We start from the raw sequence: 23501 nt of genomic DNA, 5'->3' as shown, positions 1-23501 counted from the left end.
CATCTGACATATTCTAAGATAGAAGAAGGAACAGGGAACATCATACCACTGAGTATAGCTGTCCACCACACAGTCCTCTTCATCCACCCCACCCGACAGGTTGTTGTCTGGCTCGAAATTCCCCATGAATTGTTGCACCCTCTACACAGTGACAGAACAATTTAGTGTTATTATCCTAGTGAAACAGCTCTTAACCACCTATATGTAGTGTCTCTTTTATGCTAACTTGACTATTGATGATGATCCTCAAGTAAAATGTAATTAACTGTTATTTACAATCACAACCAAATACCCATGACCATTTTTTCTAAGTTAAGTAGTGTCAGAAAATGTATTATGTTATTTAGGAATAGGTTCTTTGTGTAGGCACCAAATTTGTCCACACACATTTCCACACCCCCAAAGCAAGCCAAATGTTTAGCCATGCAAATAGCATGGCTCTAGGGAGTGAAATGTTGATCAGTTGGTCACATCACCACTTTGGTCCAGGCTGAAAGATCTCAACAACTACTGAATGAATTGCTACAGAATTTCATACAGACATTTATTGTGCCCAGAGGATGAATCCTAAAGCCTTTGGTTAACCCCCTGACCTTTCCTCAACTTTCACTGGAAGGATTGTTTTGACGACTTTGGTGATCCCTTCACTTTTTAGTTAGCGCCCTCATCAGGTAAAAATTACAATTTGCACAATACATTGGTTATGACAAAATTATATTACCTGCATACCGTAAAACTTCAATTAATAGCCAAGTCCCAAATAGCCGCCATCCCCGTTTACTGGCCTGGTGGGGGAACACATTTAGAAAAATAAACGCAGGTCTCAATTAAACACCCAGTCTGGTTGTTATATAAGTTATTTGTGTCCCAGTTGGTTCTGTGACACTTTTTTTCCTGTGGTGTTCTGTGGGCGTGTGTGTGTGTCTTACACAGGGAGCTGGTGAGGTTACACACCTGCTGGCAATCCTCACGCCTGGCCTAAAGATGTGGGGCTCCCTGAGACTTGTCGCCAGATTATTCCTAACCATCTCATGGTTGAGTACTTCAGGCATGTAGTTACTTGAGTTTGTTTCTAGTGCGTTCTCTGCCTGGACCTGGACTAACATTCTTTTGTCTTTCTCCTTTTTCAAGATACCCGCATCCGGTGTGTTTTTCTGTGCTGCTTGGAGGATAATTTGGAGCGCTGATTGCCACTGCGCAGCACGGCCTGCCCCTGCTCACATCTCGCCTTCTACCACGCTGTACTACTAGTTCCTCAGTTCTTTGTAAATAAACTCTTGACTATAACTGGCCTTGATTGTTCTGTGTCCTGTGTGGGACTCTCAAGTTACATTTGAAGCGCTCATTAAGTCTGATTGTGCCCGTTCCTTGATTGTTTATATTACTTTAGTTTGTAGGGTCCAGCTTTCCAAAAATAAATCCAAGTTGTGAATACTGTCATGTGAAGTCCATTGTTCTCTGTCTGCTAACTTCTGCCACACTTTTCTCACCTTGTTGTTGGGTATAATTGCTCTTGTAAACTTACTGCCTACAAAAAAAGTGTATAATCCCTCTGTCGGAACTAGATCAAATGAATGATGTGTAATTGATATATTTGATAATTTTATGCAAATAATATTCATACTGTTTGAAATAAATAAACTGTTTCATAGTAGCCTATTTCGGTTTTGTGCAAAAAAGTCCTGTCCCAAATAAAGGCAGGGTCACTTCAGTAATTTTAGCATATAAAGGCCCTGGCTATTAATCAAAGTTTTACGATAACCAGTGCCATGCCTCTGCTGTACGGACCACTATGCCTAAGTTCAGTCTCAGAGCCGTTAGCATGGGTTAGTCTTGCTCAGGGTATTATGACAAGCAGCAGGGGTGTGGACATGGGCTAGTCATTGTTAAAAATAACCGAGGTCTACATGTGTAAATACACATTAACATGAATAAGCTCAACAGACATCTCTGCTTTACACAGCAATGACTTACACACTGAAAATATTCTTTAAGGTCTTGCCAAACTCGATGAATTTGTCTCACTTGCATGTACCGATTTTGATCCTCATGTCTGGCTGGTTTTCACATTTTTCCAAATAGTAAACTATTGTAATGCTATCCTCTAACATGCACAAAATAAATCTTGTGTAGGTGTGATGCTGTATGCTATCTTTACAGTAAGTGAGACCTTAACAAAAGACGTGATGGCAACATTACAACTATGCACCCTGTTGCTAACGCCAAGGCCTTCTTTGTAAATCTGTTAATCCTTAGGCTCGGCAGGAGTCTTCATTATTTCTACTCATCAAAGCTTTATTAAGGTGCTTGAATATTAATTCATAGACATGCATGGACTCGCTTAGGTGTGCATTTTTCAAGTTGTATGTATGGACAGTATTAGTATAGTAAGAAACAACTAAAAAATATTATTCTCATTGCAAGAATAATATTTACATCTAAAAAATACATCTAAAAAATATTGTATTATTATAGAATAATATTTATTAGATGTTTATACATACAGATTATTAATTGTTGAGTTGGCCACCCATTTCCTGTCACCTTCACTCTCACTGTCAGTCAGTCCAGTCCAGTAGTTTGTGTAAAACCTCCCTTCCTCCTGCCTTCTTTTTCAACAGCTTCCTAAAAATGTAGTGCATCCAAATTTGTTGCCCTTTGTTAATGTTAACTAACAAATACATTTAATCAGACAAAACATCGGCCATACACAGAAATACTTACATGTTGCTCTCTGGTGGTTAAAATGGCAAGATGATTGCCTATCTCTGTGCATATATATCTGTACTATTTTACCACTTCTGCTTATCAGTACTGAGGAAGAAGTATTGATCCCCTACATGAAGCTACTCATCAGCACACTGAGGAAAAGTTTACAGAAGGTTTACAGAAGATGCAGAACACATGTGGGATTGCAGAATAAGATATATAAACAGCACCTGGAGCTGAGCAATTGGATGCCAGGTTGAAGAAAACATTAGACAGGTGTCTGTAGTGATTCTTTAGAAGGTTTAGTTTCAGCTTTACAGAGGACAGCTCTCCCTATAGACTGTCTGCAGTCTGAGAAGAAGCTTCAGAAACCAACAGGCTGATGAGAACATAGAGGATGATGTGGCCTCTGATTCTCAGGGTGCCTGAAGAGACAGATAGCAAAGTATAAACATGCAGATACAACACTAGAGTACATGCAAACAGACGCACATATACAATCATCACTCATGCACACTGTATAAGGCGGTCTTACCTTTATTTTTATTTATTTTTTGGACTTCATCATGTCTGTCAGATTGCTTTGAGTTCCTCTCTATGTTCTCGGGGTGTTTTATAGCGCAGATTGTTTACTAAAGAGATGGAAATATATGGATATTGCCCAAATCTACCAGAATGTCCATGATAATCAAAGCATGTACACTCACATGGTGCAATATCTTGAAGCCAAACCATTGTTGATTTGCCATATTGGATTAGACAAACAAACATTTGATGATGCAGCTCTGGCATGCAGGTTGGGCCTTATTTACCGTTACATGAGCAAATGTCCCTCCCTGTCTCTCTTTTTGTTTTTTTTTACAGGCAAAGATGGCGGTCTAAAAAGTATGACTCAGCATTGAGTGTGCATGTGTGTGTGCGTGAGAGAGAGTTATTTGTATTCTCTTCGTTAGTAGAGCAGCTGCAGCAATATCACCTCTACACACCACACACCAGATGCCCACTCTGTTGCTCCAACAGACTGTCAACATTTTTTTTGTTTTGGTATATGTTCCATTAATTTATTTATTTTCTTGGCACCTTATTCTCACAGGCATTGTCAGCTCTTCTACTTCACGAGAGTTTGTTATTCAAACCAAATTAATTAAAGCAGAGGAGTATTTAGTGTTTACTTAGTGTGTATATTTCAGTGAGCTAAATATGTGGTTGCACACACCACAAATTCTTATCGTCTGAATTTGGGTACTTGATTCAGAGCTCGGCCTTCTTTCTTATCAGCACACACAGCACACACACAGCTCCCAGATGCTTTCTTGTCACAACCTTTACAGTTTAAATTTGAGGGTTTTTTTTTTAATTAATGTCAGGCAGTTGAAGGTTCTCCTTGTTTTCTAAAACTTTTCTCCCATTCTGACTCAGACTCCCATATAATATGCTACATCATCTATCACACATCTATCCAAACAGAGCTTGAGATTGAAGGAAATGTTGAGATTGTGCAACACAGGGTAAGTTGACAGTGAAAAACCACAGTAACAAGCAGAAATTCACCACGCAAAGCCAACAAACTGAGGAATCTCTTTGGAAGAACTCTCTTCTCTTCTTCAGGAAACACTTAACACAAATTTTTAGTTGTAGGTGCAGTATAGTTTAACTACACAGTTACTTCTCTGAGCACATTTGTTAAAGCACGGCAGCGGTGTTGCAGGCACGGGATGTGCCGCAATAAATCAACCAGCAGGGACAAATTCAATTTTCAAGGAGAAATATTGCTGTTTGGGAGAGGAGATACCAAAGCCTTTAGGGACCAGAGGAGGTACAGTGCAAAGACAGACAGTGTGTTAACAAGGGCATCACAGCCATTGAGGAGAGAGGAAACTACTCCAGCCTGCAGGACTTCACAGATCAGCTGACACCTGGAGGGAACAGGCCCTTTCTCGAACACACAGCAACAGTGTATAAATGTGATAAATATACTGGGAGATTTCATGTGTGTGAGAGCCAGTGGTGAAACACAGCTTCATATAAGGACAATCTCAAGTGCTGTACACCATCATATCAGTGCTTAAAGAAGCAACACCAGTTATAAAAAAAATACAGCAGATTAAGGTTTCACATAGAAAAAACAATATATAAATATGATGCACTTTACTTTTGATAGTTAAAGCACATTTTGCTGAATATTTCTGTACTGTCTATGAAGATTCTCAGTCATCCAGGTCATAGTTATCCAACGAAGGTTAAAATCAAGGGCAACTGGACTTGGTTGAAGATACTGGAAGACGTTTTGTCCCTCATCCAAAGGACTTCTTCAGTTCTGACTGACTGGCAGGGAAACTCAGCTATTTAACCTCAGTGGGGTCGTTGGCCCGGGTCATCGTACTGCTGTTTCGTTAGTGTTCCTTGTTGCTGTGACGACAGTCGTTACAGTCGTTAAGACTACCTGTGGCCAAACTGAACGACCATCGTTGGTATCTTCACCTGAGGACAATAGGTTACGTTTTTTGAGTTTCCTGGGAAGTGATGAAAGGACAGCATTGTAAGTGGGGGATAAGTGGTGGCGTAGACCCCCTCCCCTGTTCAATGACGGCTTCTCCACCCTGGTATAGATGGCTTCCTTGACACCTCTTTCAAACCATCCATCTTCTCTGTCTAAAATGTGCACCTGGTGGTCCTCAAACGAGTGTCCTCTGTCCTTCAAATGTAAGTAGACTGCAGAGTCTTGACCTGAGGAGTTGGCCCTTCTGTGTTGAGCCATGCGTTTGTGTAGTGGTTGTTTAGTCTCCAATATACAGGTCTGTGCATTCCTCACTGCATTGGTGTATGGAATCACAATGTTGTTGCGTTTGACCTTCTTTTCCTTCTTTTCAAACGCAACAACTTGTGATTCCATACGTGTCTGGAGTATCAGAGAAACTCAGGAGGATTTTCAACAAACATAACATCCCTGTGTTTTTTAAACCCAAGAAACACACTAAGACAGATGCTGGTACACCCCAAAGACCGCACACCCAAACACAAGAAAAGCAATCTAGTGTATGCGGTCCAATGCAGTGAGGAATGCACAGACCTGTATATTGGAGACTAAACAACCACTACACAAACGCATGGCTCAACACAGAAGGGCCAACTCCTCAGGTCAAGACTCTGCAGTCTACTTACATCTGAAGGACAGAGGACACTCGTTTGAGGACCACCAGGTGCACATTTTAGACAGAGAAGATGGATGGTTTGAAAGAGGTGTCAAGGAAGCCATCTACACCAGGGTTGAGAAGCCGTCATTGAACAGGGGAGGGGGTCTACGCCACCACTTATCCCCCACTTACAATGCTGTCCTTTCATCACTTCCCAGGAAACTCAACAAACGTAACCTATTGGCCTCAGGTGAAGATACCAACGATGGTCGTTCAGTCTTGGCCACAGGTAGTCTTAACGACTGTCGTCACAGCAACAAGGAACACTAACGAAACAGCGGTATCGATGACCCGGGATAACGACCCCACTGAGGTTAGATAGCTGAGTTTCCCTGCCAGTCAGTCAGAACTGAAGAAGTCCTTTGGATGAGGGACGAAACGTCTTCCAGTATCTTCAACCAAGTCCAGTTGCCCTTGATTTTAACCTTCGTTGGATATTTCTGTACTCTTACCTAAGATTTTGAATGCAGGACCTTTGTTTGTAATGGAGTATTTTTACAGTGTGGTATTGCTGTTTTTAATTGACCCTTCGCAAAAGCCACACCCGAATCTGGAGCTGGCCAATCACAGCGCAGTATAGGTCTCACTCTGACTGAGGTCCCACACTTTAATAGCTGCACTGCATTGACTCATGTGCAAAAGGAATCGCTTTCTAGCTTTTTATTGCTGTATTTTTCCAAGATATGGTCAAAAGCTGTTCCTGGTAATAGTTACAATCGCTAGAGATCGAGAAGTAGGGCTACGATTTATTCCCTTTCCAACAGTAGGCTTTAGCTTCTATTGTTATTTGTCTTTCTTCTTTCTGAGATAGCTTTTTCCAAAAAGTTTGACAATATTTCTCCAAGGAGTGCAGTAATAGACAGTGGCAGCACCAATGCTAAGAGTCCGACAGGTCCGACAGTTTGTCGGGCTTAGCAACAGTAACTAATGGGGTGTGGCTTTGTGAAGGGTCAATTAAATAATGGACTTTTGTTTGTAATGGAGTATTTTTACAGTGTAGTATTGCTACTTTTACCTAAGTAATGGATCCAAATACTTTGCCACTATTGAATCTGTCTACATGCATAATATGCAATTATTTGTGTGTGTAGCCTAATTATGCGACAGGAAGAGACACAAATAAACAGAGTATCCAGCTGACCTAACTTTCAGCAGTATTAACGTTTGGGAATAGTAAATGTTATGAAGTTGAATTCTGGTCAAATGTTTCTGCTTTACCTAAAGTCTGCACTCCCTGCTCCACCAGAGGATTAAAAATGGTGAATTGACGGCTACCATGCTGTGGACTGTTTTGTGTCTAATCAGGCTCCCAGGGACTGAAGCGGGGCATTGGGTGTTTGAGGAGTCAGGCAGCTCTCCTGATGGTTATTGGCTTTTTGGCCTCAATCTACGCCAACGTCGTACTCACTGTACTCTGTAAGTATTTCATTGTTTTACAATCTCCTGTGTTTCCTGCCCTCCAGTCTGAGTGTGTATATCTGCCTGTCTGTCTCTCTGTCTGTGAGAGTCTCACGCTATTCCACTCGCTGATTATTCTCTCTTTATTTCAGCTCAGTGTGCTTTTGGACACCTATAATTGGCAATAAACAAGATAAAGCGCTCTCTCCAGTCCAGTGAGGGTCATGTAATAGAAAAAGCACAAAAGTCCATAATTGTGAAATATTTCTCCTGCAGGGCCAAAAGTCTCCGGCAGCTCAGCCTGATAATGTGCTTGGGAAGACACTCTCTCATTTGAAACAAACACCACTGGGGCTGTACATGCTTGATCTATTACCACACACACACTCACACACACACACACACACACACACGCCCACAGAGAAGCTATTGAGTACAATTTTAGTATCTAACAATAATGACTTGCATCTCTTGCAACAAGAGAAGGAAGTAAAAAACTATGACAACAGGCTCTATAACATATTGTAAGAAAAAAATAGATTTAATTCTACTTTATGAGTGTGGCATAGAACCACAGATTATGTACTGTATAACAAGAAATTGGTCAATATTCCTAGCAGTTAAGTAGTATTGCTATTGTGGGTCGGGTAAGCTGATAATATACATTTTTACATGTTTTCACTTTACTTTGGTAGACTCTTTATTTGCTTTATAGTGGTACATTAGCTGCACAATAAACCACATCTGCCATATGAAATATGAAATATGCAGCACATTGTAACATTTAACTTCACAAATATCTTAAAGCACTATTTAAAAAAATACCACTTCACGTTTTACTGTGAAATCTGTTAGCCACATTCAACCTCACTACATCACATGCACCTGTGTTTATACATCTGCAGGGTTGCCAGGAAATGGTAAAATGTTAGCTTTATCAAGAAGAACTCATTTTTAAAATACACGCTCTGATGTGAATTACTAACCACAGCAAAACTTTCAGGTTACAGTTCATCAAGGTCAAAAACTGTAAATATGAACTGATGGGCAGAAAGTGGTTTGACTTCTAATTCCTCTGAACCAGTGATAATACCGGTCATATTATCAAGTTTCAAACTCATCCTGAGATATTGTAGATAGTGTCTATGACGGTAATGAAAGCCACAAACGTACATTTACTCTTAATAAATAAAGCATTAAAGCATAAAAAAATATGTTTTAATAGGCAATCTGGAATGGAAGCATAAACATCGGAAACACAAATGTGGAAAAATATCTGGCAATGAAACCAGAGAAAGTTCATATTGTAAATGATAATTATTTTACAGCCACAAGGGAGCTCGTATAAACTCAATTATTCCAGCAACAGCAGCAATAAAATCTTACAGAGATTCACAGACTGTACTAAAGAGCATCATATGTTTGAAGAGGGACAAGTTAGTCTTGAGTGAGAAAACACAACAGTATGAAAATTACATTCGTTTTTAGTCACACTTTCGTGGGTCGGTCCACCACTTGGGTCCAGACTGAAAATCTCAACCGCTACTGGTTGATTGCCATGAATTACTTTAGGGCCTACAGGTAATCATGGTACCAGAGGATGAATCCTACAGACTTTGGTGATCTTCTTATTCTTTTACTAGCGCCACCATGAGGTTGTCATTTGTAGCTTTGTGTGAAATGTCTTGTCAATTACTGGATGGATGACATGAGATTTTGTACAGACATCTGTGTCCCCCTCAGGATGAATTGTAGCTTTGGTGATCCCTTAACTTTTTTTATCTAGCGCCATCATCCTGCCTGCGAAAAAAGCTATCGGTCCATCAGCTCCCATCAGCCTCTGCTCTGTACATTTTAGTGCTAATTAGCAAATGTTAGCATGCTAACATGTTAAGCCAAGATGGTTAAAAAAACATTAACATTTTAGCATTGTCATCATGAGCATGTTAGCATGCTGACATTAGCATTTAGCACACAGACAGTCTCTCCCCCCTCCCCTCCCAGTGATTGGCATGCTGTTGCCAGGCGCTTCCCTGGATTCTTCATCTCTGGGTTTGAACTTCACCTGGTTCAAAGACGTAACATCCAGCTGTGTGATGACACGCCCTGGGACAGAGCTGTTCAAAGACAGGTGGCAGGATGTAGATCAAACATGTACACGATCTTCATTTCCTGCTGTCTTTGATTTACTGCTCCCCTCATCCTTTTATCTTGCCCTTTCTCTCATTAACAGTTAAGCAGTGTAGGGATTGTCCTGAAGGATGGCTTCATCTTGGGGATCAGTGTTAACACTTCAGCAGTGACAAGCTGTACTGGCTGAACAGTAGAGATGGGCAGCCATCTTACCATACTGCACACTATAGAACAGCATGTGAGAGTGTGTATGTGTGTGGTAAATGTGCGTATGGGGATGAACTGAACACAACTTTTCAACCGACTTCATAGATAGAAATGATCCCTTTGTCTGCAGAGCCCTGCTGACCAGCACAGGTGTTCCTCATTCCCATTAATTGGGTTGGTTACTGTGTGCTGTCAGCAAGAGAAGAAAATTAAAGACACGAGGGGGTGTGTGTGTGTGTGTGTGTGTGTGTGTGTGTGTGTGTGTGTGTGTGCGCGCGCGTGCGCGTGCACATGTGTGTAAAGGTGGGAAGCATCTTTGCAAGGCAAGGTCACTTTACAGAGTCTTTACTTTTGCAAAGAGATAGTTTAAGATTAGATGTTAGATTTAAGTTAAGGCCACAGTAGGTATTTTTCACAGCAGATATTTGGATCTGTCAGTTCTTTTAAATATTTTTTTCTTTTTACCACTGCCTTTAATTAAATCAAATGTAAGGCTGTAGATTAATATCGTACACTGCACTATGAATTTTGTCCTGTTTTACCCTGTTTTTGTTTCCTATTTAACTCTTTAAATTTAATTTCCCTTTGTTGCCTTTGTGTTTTATGTAAAGCATGTTTTTGAAATGTGTTATGCATATAAACTTGCCTTGCCTTGTCAGCTGAACCTCAGGTCAGGACTGGGTGTGTACAGACCAGATTGGGTTTAGTTAAAGTTGTGGGTTTACTGTAACAACTGAAGATCCTTCCTGGTATAATAAAACCATAATCATAAAGTGTGCGTGTGAATTTGAGTTTTACACCTAGGCAATGCATTATGTCAATGATGTACACACATGTTGTGTGTGTTTAACTTAAGGAGTAAAATAAGCCAGGAGGATTGGTGTATTTGATATTCCACTTCTGGACCTGCCTGTCTTATATACAGAAAGAAGGAGACTGGAGATGCACAACACAAGTACTATCTAATTTTAACACTTAATGTATGAAATCATTTTAAATATATACTTTATATTGAAGTTGCTATACTGCATTCATTTTAAATTTTGATGATACTGAAGAAACTGTTCTGAACTGTCCAAAGCAAAATAAGCCGCCTGTTAGATACCGAAATTAAAATAATATATAAACTGACTTTAGCAACATCCAAATAAATGTTAAATGTATTTGTAGTAGACACACAACAATGTCCATTCTTGCACCAATACCTCAGATAACCTCAGAAGGAGGCATTTTTCAGAAATGTTCACAGTTGTGAGCTTACCCTGTCTATCTCCCTTTCCTCATCTCTCCCTCTGTCACAGATACTGGGATCAGTGGAACTCAGAGCCAGATAACCACCAGTAAGGCAGGGGACATGGATAGGACTGCGCCACCTTAGACAGCCACTCAAAGACATGGTTTGATGTTCCTTGTGATCACAGTTATAGACGGATCTGCCAGATGGATGCCATTCGGCTCAACTGAATCGTCCTACAACAGAAAATAGTGCAGAACTGGAAAGTCTGAAAATGACACACTTTCTGGGTTGTGACAGACAATGCAAAAATGAATGGACACCAAAAGGTAATTTTTGTGATATGCAACATATGCACCCCCGACCGCAGGATAAGCGGTTGACTACGGATGGATGGATGGCAACATATGCTCAGGAGAGTTTTTTACTGAAGGTGTAGTTCATGGAAATCTGTGCATTATGTTGAGATGTTACTTGCTGAAGGAAATAAGTATCATGAATGACATGTACTCTGCATACCTACTTTTAAGTAAATCTATAATGAAAAACATTACATTAAAAGAAAATATAAATTGTAGTATTGCTCTAATTTTATGAAGTGCTTCATCAAAATTCTTTTTTTTGTTTGAATGTTACATCATCCAGGTCTGACTGCAAAAAAAAAAAGAAGTAATGTTGTATGCCATGAATGCTGTTATTTTCTGTCTCTGCTGATGTTTAGAAGAGATTTCTGCAAATTCACAATTTTAAACAGATTATTTCAGAAATAAAATTGTATATTTTATTTTTATATATGTATATATTTTTTAAATATTTTAATCTTGTTGCATCACTGCACTACTTCAGACTTAATGTATGTCAATGGAAATAGTCTTTTTTTATATAGTCAACCTTTTTGTGTCTATGTTTTTGTTTTTTACACTCTACAACATACAAACATCCACACAGCATGCTGACAAGCAGTTGAAGTCTGGTCATTGATGTAATATAATAAAGTAAATGTAATATACTGGATAAAACACTGGTTTCCAACATTTTTTTGCTTGTGATGATTTAAAATGAAAAAAGGTCTACAAGTGATAGTCTTCGTCTGGACATGAGCTGTTAGAGTTCAACCAAGAAAGAGTTTTCACTAGAAAAGAAACAATAATTAGAGACATGGCAGACAAAAGCCCTCCCTTGTTTTGTCAACTCCTCCATTAAGTTATCTATAAAGAACAAATTGATCTGATTATGTTTCAGGTGGCATAAATCACATGACCGCTAGATGACGCTGTCTGAGCCCCTGACACAGATGCTGATCGACAGATTCTCTTGTCCCGCCCACTTCACTTTACTGTCCAATCAAAGATTACGTTGCTGTGTTGTTGTACGTGCTCTGACAGCGGAACTGAATAATCGAAATACAGGCTGTCTGCTAGAAACCAACACAACAAGGTAAATTTAAATACACACAGGCTTATTTTAACAAGTTTGTGGAAACAGTTACGTGCATATCGTATCTCCCGGTTATTTACGCTGCACAGTAGTATGATTTAAGTCACTAGAAAGGGTTAAAATGAACTGAGGCCTAACGTCAACGGTTAAGCAAAGCCTTGCGGTTGGTTAGCCGTTAGCAAATGAGCTAGTGTGACACATTGAGCTTGAATAGTGGCTAACACACATTTTAAAAGAGAACTGCTAAAAGTCTCGTAGCTACAACGATATGTTTGTTAGACACTTCATCTGTCATTTGCATTCATGTTTAGTGACTGATAAGCTTAGATGTTAGCTAGGTGATATAGCGGTGCAGCTATGTTAATACGGTGGCAGGGAGTCAGCTGAACAAGCTTTAACTGTTAATCTACCTTGTTCCTTGATCACCACCTTACATGACCAGAGACGTGCCTTAAAACAACAACTTTAGGTTTTGGTTGAATTTTTATCTTTTTAATATGTAGGTTGAGCTCTTGAAACAGTAACGAGTGTCTTACAGTGGCATTTGATGCTCTATAACGTTACACAAGTCTGTTTCGTATGTTGCTGACAATTGTCCTGTGTATTTGTAGTCTTTTGTGGATTTTTCACTTTCACCAAGTTAACTTTGCTCACGCATTGTTTTTCTGAAGCAGTTACTTCACTACATATGCAGTCACAGCCATTATTAAGAAAAATGGTTTTAATTACTCCCACGCTGAAAAGAAATCTGACAGTAGCATAACCTTTTGATAGTAAAGTTTCAGTTTCAGCCAGGAAGAGAATACCCTTACTCTGTATATCTATATATATTTGTGTAAGATCAATTAGTGTTGAAATAATTAGTGGATTAAATGGAACAGTAGGTCGATGTATTGTTTCAATTATTTATAATGCTAAAACGTCAGACGTTTCCAGAGGGATTGCTACCTTTCTCTGCTTTATATCATTTTGAATTTGATTTATTTTGTTTTTAGATTGTTGATTGCACCAAACAAGCTATTTGAAGATGACATCTAGATCTTTGGGAAATTGTGATGGAATTTTTCAATTTTCTATTAATGCACTTAATGGTTAATCAAATAAGTGGAAAGACAATTGGTAGCTTAATCAATAATGGATATAATTGTAGTTCCATCCATTCTTAATGCTTAAATAATATCCTTTTAACTCACAGCGCACACGCACACTTTATATCATTCAGTCATGTTCTCCTTTTTAGAAATAAAACAGTGACATACACTTTTAGCACAATTCCAGGAGCTTAACCTTTGCTGCCATCATGGCTGCCATACATCTTTAAGATGTTATATCTTTAAAGTAACAGTGCTTTCACTTGACTGGGACATTGCAATAAACTGATCACCACTGCCTTTATGTAGTTAACCCTCTTAACTTAGGTGGAGTGAGTATCCGGTACAGATAATGTACTTTTTACGAGTAGTAGTATCATCACAGTAAAATGTGTCAATATCTTTTCTGTGTACTTGCTCATCCCTATCCTTAACGTAAAGTTTTTCCATTTAGTTGATGAAGTCATCTTATCCCAGACTTTTTGACAGTATATTGTATACTGTATATCCTTATCAGCCTGTTTAAACTCTTTTCTATGTTTACACTGGGTAAACTATTCAGAGTCAAATCTTCACTGTTTTTATGTTTATGGGTATGAACAATATTTGGCTGTACAACATAAGAATAACATTTAAAGAAGATTTGGGGAAAACATATGAACCCCTTCTTATTAGAGTTGAGAGTCTATTGAAGTGAGTGTTCCTTTAATGAGTTTGGGTTATGATACACAACGGTGGAAGCTTACAGCTGCCAAATCCAATTGTGAATTGTTTACGTGGTTCCTTCTTATTATTTTATGGAATATTTTATTCTGTTTGATTCTCAAACTCTAAATAGAATCTAAAACTCTCCATAGCAGTACAAATAACAAAAACAACAACTGTAAAATGTTATCGGTACAACAGAAGGTACTGAGGCAAAAGTAGCATTTTATATACAAATAATATTTGATCACATTGTGCTGGCATGATACACAATTAAACATAGGCAACAATAGGCTAAATGAATAGATGAAGTGATTATCTAAGGTCATTACTGCATGACAAAACAGTGTATCACAATGAGTATCTATACCTCCCTTTGTGCTTTGACATCCTCGGGATTATTATTTATTGTCAGTATTATTTTAGTATTCTTAGTGTATTATTCAATTTTATTTGCATTTATTTTTATATCCCAGGGGTCAGTAAGGTGTTCTGGCAGGTCCGCATATTCTAGCCATCTCTTACTGATACACAGCCAGTCGTCCATTTAAATTCCAAGGGATCCATCTGTCTATTTCAATAGAAATAGACAGATTCAATAGAAATAGACAGATGGATCCAATCCTGCCCTTGTGTTCAGAGCTTGATTTGACTTTTAAACAATCCTGAAATAAAAGAGGCACTGTTTCTGAAACAGTGTAGGTTAATTACTTTGGCTGCAGCACATGCCTCCTCATCTGTTCACCTTGCCTGAGAATATGCTCTTTAGATATCGTTTATATTGGTGTAGTGGGACGACATATGCAAGATGTGCATATGTGCATCTAAATGCATCAGATTTAAAATGATACCATACATAAGCACTGACTGAGATAAATAAGAACCAGTCAGACTAGTCTTAGCTCAGCGGTGGGTATTCAGACTCTCTGTTGCATTCATTTTAAGATTTCGCCTCAGGTAATAAAACCAGTCTGATGCAACTGCAATAACTGTTTCATGTATCTTTAAGACTAAACTTCCCTTGTGTCCCAAGAAGTGTCTTCTGGGATTAAGATCTTAAAATATCCCATCAAAGTCACAAGGACATCTTCTCACATTGCACACTTCGAAAGGACACACGAATAGTCTCAGACTGACATCCGGTCTGTGCTATTTCTTTATGTGTAGGTCCTTTTCTACTTTAAAGCTCAGGCCAAAGTATAGAAAACATTGACATCAGGTTTTGCATGAGGCAGTGGTCTAGGGTTTTTTTTGTCCTTGTTTTTTTATTTTCAGGACACACTTTCTGGAGAGTAAATATCTGCTCAAGGCATAGGCAGATTCCTGTCACTACTTAGGTAATTATTCTGCTGTTGCCTTCAGCCCAAGTGTATTTGCATCGTGTCTCTATGCAGGCAACGGGCTTTGATGAATATACATGCCCTGCTTCGCATTCACTTCACTTGTTGCCCGCATTGCTTCTACCTAGTGCAGCTTCTATTCCACTTTCTGAGTAGCTCTCCGGGTAATTTGAGGGTTAAGTGCTTTGGTCAAGAGTACTTGGCTTTTAGACACAAGATGAAAAGGGAGTGTTGTTCAACTCTGTGTCCTTTTAACAGGGCACAGGTTGCTGGACAATATTTCAAAGGGCATGACAAAGGTTTGGGATTGTTAATAGAATATTGATGGAAGATTGTGACACAGTGTCCCTAAACAGCATTTCCCACCACCATAATAATGTGGCAGAGCCAAGGAGGTAACAGATGTTATTTCCTTGATTTTACAGAGCTCTGCTTATCTTATGTGTCTTTCTTTAGTACTTTTGTCTCACCTGCTAACTGTGTCTCTGTGACCTGTGTCCCCTGGCATCAGATGGAGGTGGAGCAGCTCCTGTCTCTGTCAGGCTCAGCACTGGCCCAGGCTGTCAGCTCCCTGCTGGAGACCCCAGGCCTCTACGTCTTCTCTGACATTCTGGAGCTGCCTAATGTCAGAGAGGTAAACACACTCCCTCTCACTTTATCTTCCTCACCCTTTGTGTCTTGTGGGACCTTCTCAGACCTGAACTCGGGCATGAAAAAAATCCATCTTAATCTTCACAGCGAGACAGTTATTCTCACAAGTGGTAATATATCCACCAAACCACATTCAGAGGGGTCAGTGATGCATGTGAGCCGATGTGACCACATTGTTGGTGGAGCATCAACACAAATGTATTTCCTAACCACGCTGGGCCGTGTTATCACCTATGGGAATGTATATATTTCTGCATCGATGATGTAATCCCTGTCCCAACTCACATCCCAATGAACACATCTCTACATAGAGTTCCTGGGCGTGAATTTCAAAATGTACATTACCAACATATTACGTATGTTGTATGTTAAACTTAGGTATGAGAATACGTAGTTAGCACCCTATTTTGGAAATGAAATGCTACTGTTACAGTAGAGTAGGACTGTGCGACACAATTTTTCCATTCAGACCACAGGGGATTTTTACTAAGGAATTATGTCCCCTTTTGATGTCATGTTGTATCTGTCCATATTTACTAAAAGACCATTCAAAGCCTTTGTGCAGGTAAAATGGAAGACAAGCAGCCCTGCTAAAGAAGTCATACAGAGGACATTGGGTCTGAAGTTTAATGTCTGAGAAAAGCAGGTGTAAAATCAGCAGCGCTGTTTTATTGGATGAACACAAAGGCAGAGAGACTAACCAAGTTGAAAGAGTGAGTGAGAGAGACATACAGTGAATGATTGAGAGAAATGGTTTTGACATTGAAAATACATAACATTGGATGCAATGAATAATATTACAGTAAATTAAATAAAATGCATCATAATCTTTTAGACAAAAGAGAAACAATGCAACAGTCTGTTATTTTATAACACAAAGCTTTACCCTTCTGTTCCCCTCAGTGGTTTTCTGCTTTAATAAAGTTTTTCTTTATTTCACAGCAGGTCTAGTCCTGTGGAATATAAATGTAACAGCCAGTAATACTTGCATGTAATATTATTTTAATCTTTTAAAAGCAGTAATCTTTTTTTCTATCAATCTTATCTTGTTTTAAGTTTTATCAAAAATCTCCCACAACATTGGAATATTTATAATTTTTCCTCACATACAGTCATCTTCTTGGGGGTTGAAGAAAAGCTTGCATTTCCAAGGCTCTTCTTTTCAAACAATATTTCTGACAGAAAACATTTTCTTTTGCTCCTCCCTGCTTTCCAGACATGCGCAACACTCCTCAAATCAGTGCGGTGTTTATAGTAATCAGATGAACAGAAATAATCTAGTCAATAATCTGTTGGGCTCATTTACATCTAAATGGAAAAAGTGCGGCGCCCCTGGTGGTAATTTTGCCAAACGTAGTAGGTATCCCCCTGGTGTGTACTGTAACAGGTGAAGCAGTTTTAAACAGAAGAAGAATCTATATGGTTGAACAGCCACATTTAAATATTAAATCTTGTAAAATTTCTTTGCCGAGACAGACTAGGAAAAGGTTGTTGGTTCATTAGTTGTGGAGAGGTACGTTTTGCTCTATGTTTATTTGCTTTGATTTGGAAATCAAAGCATCTCTTCTCTTTTTGAGATTAATGTGCATAATTTTGTGCATGGTCCCTGATATAAATACATTTAATAAACATAATAAGAATCTGCTGATAGCTTTGAGTCAGTATAAGGAAACACTGTGCAAGTGATTCACTCTGGTATTTGAATATTGAACAGGGATCTGAAGTTTGATCAGAATGGATCATCAGAGTTAAGTCTTCATGGGCTCTCTCTCTTTCTTAACCTCATTGAGTCTCAACAGGACCTTTCCTCAGTCAGTGTGCACAGTTTTTATGTTGAGAGTCTCATTACTTCTGTGTTCTGCCACATAATTTTCTCTTTCCCCTCATCTTCCCTCTAAACCACACAGCTGGAGAATGGCCCTCATGCACCAGTGTACCAGCTCCTGAACCTCTTTGCCTATGGAACCTACTGCGACTACAAAGGTATTGCAGTGGCAGCACAGTGTAAATAAGTAATAGGGCAGCCCTGCAACTCTCTTATTATGAGCCGTATTTCTTTGCTGCAAGGCAGACACCCTGACACAGAGGCTTAAACACCCTCACCTGAGACACTGCAGGTCTGTTGTTCACTGATAAAATTACTGGAAAGTTTTTTATCTGTTTGGGCAACTTTTCATCAAGCGCTCTGATTGCCTGATGATTGTCTTTGTAGCAGCAGTGCTGGCACAAAAGGAAAATAAACAAATCATTTGTGCCTTAATTTGCTGTCTTGTGTAATGCAGTGGGAATCTTCAACAAGTGGAATGTTAATTATGTCTTCTTTTATGCTGAATATCAAGCAGTAGCCTGGAAAAAGAATGTAGCCTACTTTATTGTTCCCTTCCCTTTCGAGTCACACCGACAGGGAGTGCATTTACTTTCATAGAGCTGTGTAGTGGAGCCCTTAGAGGACCTGTCAGAGCTGCCGTCTCGGAGAGTGTGAGTCCCATCACCAGGGGAGGAGTAGGAGACAGTGGCTGTAGACCGACTTCCTGCAGAGTCTGTTCTCTGACTGCTTAAACAGCTCCACACTCATCACCTACATGTCTCTGTGTAACATTAGGCCCCGATCAGACACAATTCGTTTTTTGCGGTGAGAGGCGCCTTTTTTCAATTGTTTTCTATTGGCAGTGAGCGTTTTGCGCTCTGTTTATGCGCCCTGGGCGCCTCGCGTTTTCGAAGGAGTGCTCTGAGCGCACAAAGTTGAAAAAATTCAACTCTGAGCGGAAAAGCGCCCGAAGTCATTTTTTTTCATTGTCCAATCAAATGAATGGAGAGATGGAAGTTTACAATTCCTTGGATTATCTGGAGACTGCAAAAAACTGTCCCCACTCATCCTAAAATAAGCCTTGAACCTACAATCATCTAGGGCTGAAACTATTCATCGATTAAACCGATTACTAAAACGCTTCGTTTAATCCATATACAGAACAGTGTGTCGCACGGACATTTATTACTGTCGCACATCGCGCTTACGCTGTGAACATGACGTGATTTTAATGGCGCTGTTTGCAATGTGGAGGAAGAGAGGGAAACTAGGGAGGGACAAAGAAGAAAGTGTCCAAAGTATGGGATTATTTCAAGCTAAAGAAAACAACAGCAACTCTGTAATGTTACAGTCTGTCCACCTTAAAACGAAACTTATGTCGCCTCGGCAACAGCACGACAGCATCTGATCAGAAAGCAGCAGGTGTTCTGCCCGCGGACCACAGACAAGGTTACAGCAACTTTAGCATTTAACTGAAATCATGATTGATTGTTGAGTTGGACACTAGCCAGAGTAAACCGCAGTCCTCAGCTGAAAATGTACACGTGCATTTGTTGTTGTCCTTTTGGGCCGTGAGTTGTAACTTCACAGTCAAGAGTTAACTGGGTGTCGGGGAGCTGCACCTTTTAAGTCACTCCCAGCTCTCGGTAGCTCAGACAATCCCTGCTACCTGCGTGTGCTAATCCATCCTTCACCCATATTCTTTGTCTTTATAATTGGGGTAGGGCCGCCGCCGCCACGCAAAAGTACTTCTTAAACGACGCATCGATGAATCGTTGAAATAATAGAAGCTTCGAATACTAAAATTAGCTGCAGCCCCACAACCATCATCATTAATATGAAGCTACTGGACCAGCTGGTGGTACTACCAGCGGTGTCTCCTCTTTATGAGGGTCTCATGTACCCACACGGATTTCCGTTTCCCTGTCTCCTGCATGTTTGTAAACCTCTCACCCTTAAACAATGCCAGAGGCAGATGTTTTTAGCAACAAAAGACACAAACCTGTGTTTTGATCAAGTTTCTGCTAATATGACGGTTATTACTTAGCAGCATACCAAAGATTACAGATCGTTGACAGCTGATTCGGTGGTTGCCTAGCAACATAAAAACGAAGCGCACTGCTCTTTTCTAAATTCAGCCAAAAAAGGCATTGCTGTGCACCTCCCGTTGTCAAACCTGCAAAGCGCTTTCTGTCTGATCGGGGACTTACTCTTCAAAGTAATAAGTAGCGCCTCAATTATGTGTGACTGCTTGACCCTCAGCAAAGTGACAATTTAAACACTGCTCTGGTATAGTTTTTCCTATTGTGTTTTTTATTTTATGTTCTTCTCTGCTGCTGTAGAGAGAGCAGCCTCTCTTCCAGAGTTGACCCCGGCACAGAAGAACAAACTCCGCCATCTGTCCATCATCAGCCTGGCATCCAACCTCAAGGTACTGATTCATTCTTTTGCTGTATGCAGGTGAGCTAATAATGTTGTATTTGTCTCAAAAATAGAAAATAAATGTAACTGCTGCCATTATATTGCCTTAGGCTTCATAAAGCAAGATATTAATGATGTTTCAACAATTCTACTTTCAAATATAGCTTTTGCTAGTTTGTTCAGACAGATTTTACCATCCAAGTTCATGTGAGGTTGGCTGTGATTTTAAGCTTGTGACTGTTTTTATCAACAGCATAGCCTTTCAGTCTCTCCAGAAAAAGTTACCAGCAAAACTACTACTGCTCATGTCAATTTAAACTTCTTAACCCTCCTTCCATGAGTTTTAAATGTTCTTTTTTTTTTCTTTCTTTTTACTGAATCTCTCATTTCAAGCAGACGGCACCTCTGCTTATGCCCTTTTCTTTCTCTGTTCCTGATAAATAATTGATTCATTATTCTCACCAGCTCTGTCCGTTTTTTATCTCACTTTCCACTACCTGTGCTCCTTTCACTCCTGCTCCTGTTTGTCTCCTTAATATGTCACAGCTTTCTCCACATATAGGCCTGAACTCAGGACATTAATTGCCCAGTGAAGGACTGTTGAATTGTCCAAACTTTCCTTTCATCTTCCATGACATTTAGACAAATGGGCAATTTTCACTCAGCATTTTTTTGTAGCTTTCCGTTAAACCTTTAAAGTGGAATCAAATGATCTGCCTTTATACCTCGGTTAAAAAGGAAAAGAATATGAGGATTAAACTCTGGTCGTGTCTTTTTCCCCCTCAGTGCCTGCCGTACTCACTGCTCCTGCAGCAGCTCGAGCTGAAGAATGTGCGGGAGCTGGAGGACCTGCTGATCGATGCTGTTTACTGTGACATCATCCAGGGCAAACTGGACCAGAGGAACCAGCAGGTGGAGGTGGACTGCAGTGTGGGTCGTGATCTCGGCCCCAACGAGCTCCCCAACATAATCAACACACTGCAGGAGTGGTCAGTGTCACCTCTGTGTGTCTGTGCACACACTTTAGATTTATGTCTCAATTATCTGTTTTCCGAACTCACAATCGGCTTTCTCCTTCCCTCCATGTCTGCCGTTTCTGTCTCAGGTGTACAGGGTGTGAGGCGGTGCTGTGTGGTATTGAGGAGCAGGTCTCGAGGGCAAACCAGTACAGAGAGAGCCAGTTGAAAGTCAAAGTCCAAGTGGAAACAGAGGTTAGTCCCTCTTTTGTTCTGCCTACAATTCCCTCAGTATTTCCCCCCAGAAAATCCAGTAAATGTGACGTTTGTGTTCCTATGCTTCCAGCTACTTGTGGTATTTTAGTTTCCCCCTGACTGCATATTTTGTTATTTTGCATCTTGTTTGAGGGTCAATCCATATAGCCTGTTCATAACTCTAACTTTCAAGGATAAGTTCACGGTTCTTCACGTTTGTCTTAAAAGGTTAGGTGCCCGTATGAACACTGAAACGGCTTGCTGCAGTCATTCCTCCTGTTCATACTGGTTTTGAAGACATCCATTCCTAATGTACTTCTAATGTAAGTAATGGGAGAAAAAATTCAGTCCTTGTTCTGTGCAAAAACAAAAAAAACATCCAAGATTACGGTCTTCTTAGTAAGAAATTCAGTCTGTGTTCCTGTCCCTCAACTGCAGGTCAGCAAGGAAACGCTGTCTGTGGAAACACAGAGGGAATTTGTACTAAATAAAATAGTCGATGAGATGAGTCTTAGTTTTCATTGGTCAGTTAGTCGCAGAAAAGATCCAACAACCTGAAACTCCTTTCGGGAGCTGCGCCTTGTCGTTAGGGCCAGGACGCAAGTATCAGGGGATTGTAGCAACACAGAACTTTCCTCAATCATTACTGCTTGTCGTTAACAGGCGGCTCGCTTTTTTGCCCCTTGGAAAATGTATATTTTATAGGTTCATTATTATTTTATTCCTCTGTAATGTAGCACAGTGTGAACAGTGATACTTATTCTTATAAGATTCTTTCTCAGCCCTGGAAATCTTTTCTGCTCCATTTTCTGATGCCTCAAAAATTTATATTTAAATAATTAAATGAATATCACAAACATGAGACGACTAGTCGACTAATGGCTTGAACTAATGACTCTACTAAATGGACTGTAACCTTTGGAGATACCCCCTTTCTTTGATTAATTCAGACTGCTGAAGCCTCATATTAGCTTCATATACACTTTTCAGTACATTTTTACACAGAACAGGGACTGTGAATTTTGTCCACCATCACTGACATTTAAATCACGGTATGAAGGGATTTCTTATTGACCAGTAGGAACAATTATAGCAAACAATACCTGTTTCAATGTTTATATGTGGACCTTACTATTGTTTTGAGACAGACATGAAACATTATAACCTTTAACTCATCCCCCCTCTTTAATCTTTAATTTTTTAATCACTCTCCACTTTCCCCTCAGGTGTCAAACCTGCAGAAAACGTTAAAGGCCAGCGCCGCCTCTCCGTCTTCAGGCCCTGCTCCCGCTGGAGCCGCCTCCAATCAGGATGCAGACCAGCCTGCAGAGCCACGAGACCCCGCCTCCTCTCAGGAACCACGACAACCAGGGAAAAAAAGCTCTAAGGTGAAAGGGTGAGTACTTTGACATCACATTTGTATTTACTGCGATTATATGGAGGAATGTGGCTCCACACAGGGAGGCCGCCAAGTATAGTCCGCATGAGTTTTCTGAGCATCTTGGATGTTACGGGCTTTCTATACAAACAAACCAGAGTTTGCATACAAATTGCATTCATTTTTCTAAAGTATGGCCAAGCATTTCAGAAATTGGATACATAAAATGTGTTTGGCCATGTAGAATAATTTACTGAAATTATGTTTTATTCAGAATTGTTGGTGCGCTGTTCAATCAAGTTTGTGTTTTTAAGCAGGATGTCCTATTTATTCCTACAAGTCACAAAATTTAAACAAAAAGCTACATGTGGAGTTTTTTTCCATTAAGTTTATTTTATTGCAGCTTCTCCTTTTGTTCTTTAGAGCACTTTGTAACTGTGGTTTTTGAAAGGTGCTTTATAAATACGAATTTACCTAGTTATAACCGCAGCACTATAAAGACTCTACTTCAAACTAAATTAAAGCCATTAGTCCAATGTTCTTTTAGAGAGCAAAGTTAATTCACAGAGAACCCGCTATGTTTCC

The 23501-nt window shown here is 39.8% G+C and overlaps 1 protein-coding gene and 2 pseudogenes across 2 annotated transcripts; 2 read left to right on the top strand and 1 right to left on the bottom strand.

Moving 5' to 3' along the window:
- Positions 1-6: 6 nt before the first annotated feature.
- Positions 7-3213, bottom strand: LOC119896314 (annotated as a pseudogene).
- A 171-nt stretch (positions 3214-3384) lies between these two features.
- Positions 3385-11019, top strand: LOC119896313 (annotated as a pseudogene).
- Positions 11020-12201: 1182 nt separating this feature from the next.
- On the top strand, positions 12202-22964 carry LOC119896315 (COP9 signalosome complex subunit 7b-like). 2 transcript variants are annotated; one of them, XM_038709758.1, is made up of 7 exons: positions 12202-12312; positions 15960-16082; positions 18007-18082; positions 20249-20337; positions 21114-21316; positions 21433-21538; positions 22765-22964. In XM_038709758.1, exons 2-7 carry the CDS (start codon positions 15960-15962, stop codon positions 22936-22938), a joined length of 771 nt encoding a protein of 256 aa, XP_038565686.1. In that variant the 5' UTR covers positions 12202-12312; the 3' UTR covers positions 22939-22964. The 2 variants fall into 2 exon arrangements, with proteins under 2 accessions (XP_038565686.1, XP_038565687.1); XM_038709759.1 differs by lacking the exon at positions 22765-22964 and adding an exon at positions 21767-21853.
- Positions 22965-23501: the final 537 nt, after the last annotated feature.

This window comes from Micropterus salmoides, unplaced genomic scaffold (genome assembly GCF_014851395.1).
Source record: "Micropterus salmoides isolate LMB-PRFRI ecotype aquatic unplaced genomic scaffold, ASM1485139v1 Ms_hic_scaffold_918, whole genome shotgun sequence".
Classification (NCBI taxonomy): domain Eukaryota; kingdom Metazoa; phylum Chordata; class Actinopteri; order Centrarchiformes; family Centrarchidae; genus Micropterus; species Micropterus salmoides.
Note: the sequence above shows the minus strand (reverse complement) of the source record. Positions and strands in the feature narration are given on the sequence as shown.

What these genes read in the sequence shown, in the direction of transcription:
- LOC119896315 (XM_038709758.1), top strand. Translation starts at nt 15,960, where the DNA reads ATGGAGGTGGAGCAGCTCCTGTCTCTGTCAGGCTCAGCACTGGCCCAG. An exon ending in AGCTGCCTAATGTCAGAGAG is followed by an intron (nt 16,083 to 18,006) that starts GTAAACACACTC and finishes TAAACCACACAG; the next exon opens with CTGGAGAATGGCCCTCATGC. An exon ending in GCCTGGCATCCAACCTCAAG is followed by an intron (nt 20,338 to 21,113) that starts GTACTGATTCAT and finishes TTTCCCCCTCAG; the next exon opens with TGCCTGCCGTACTCACTGCT.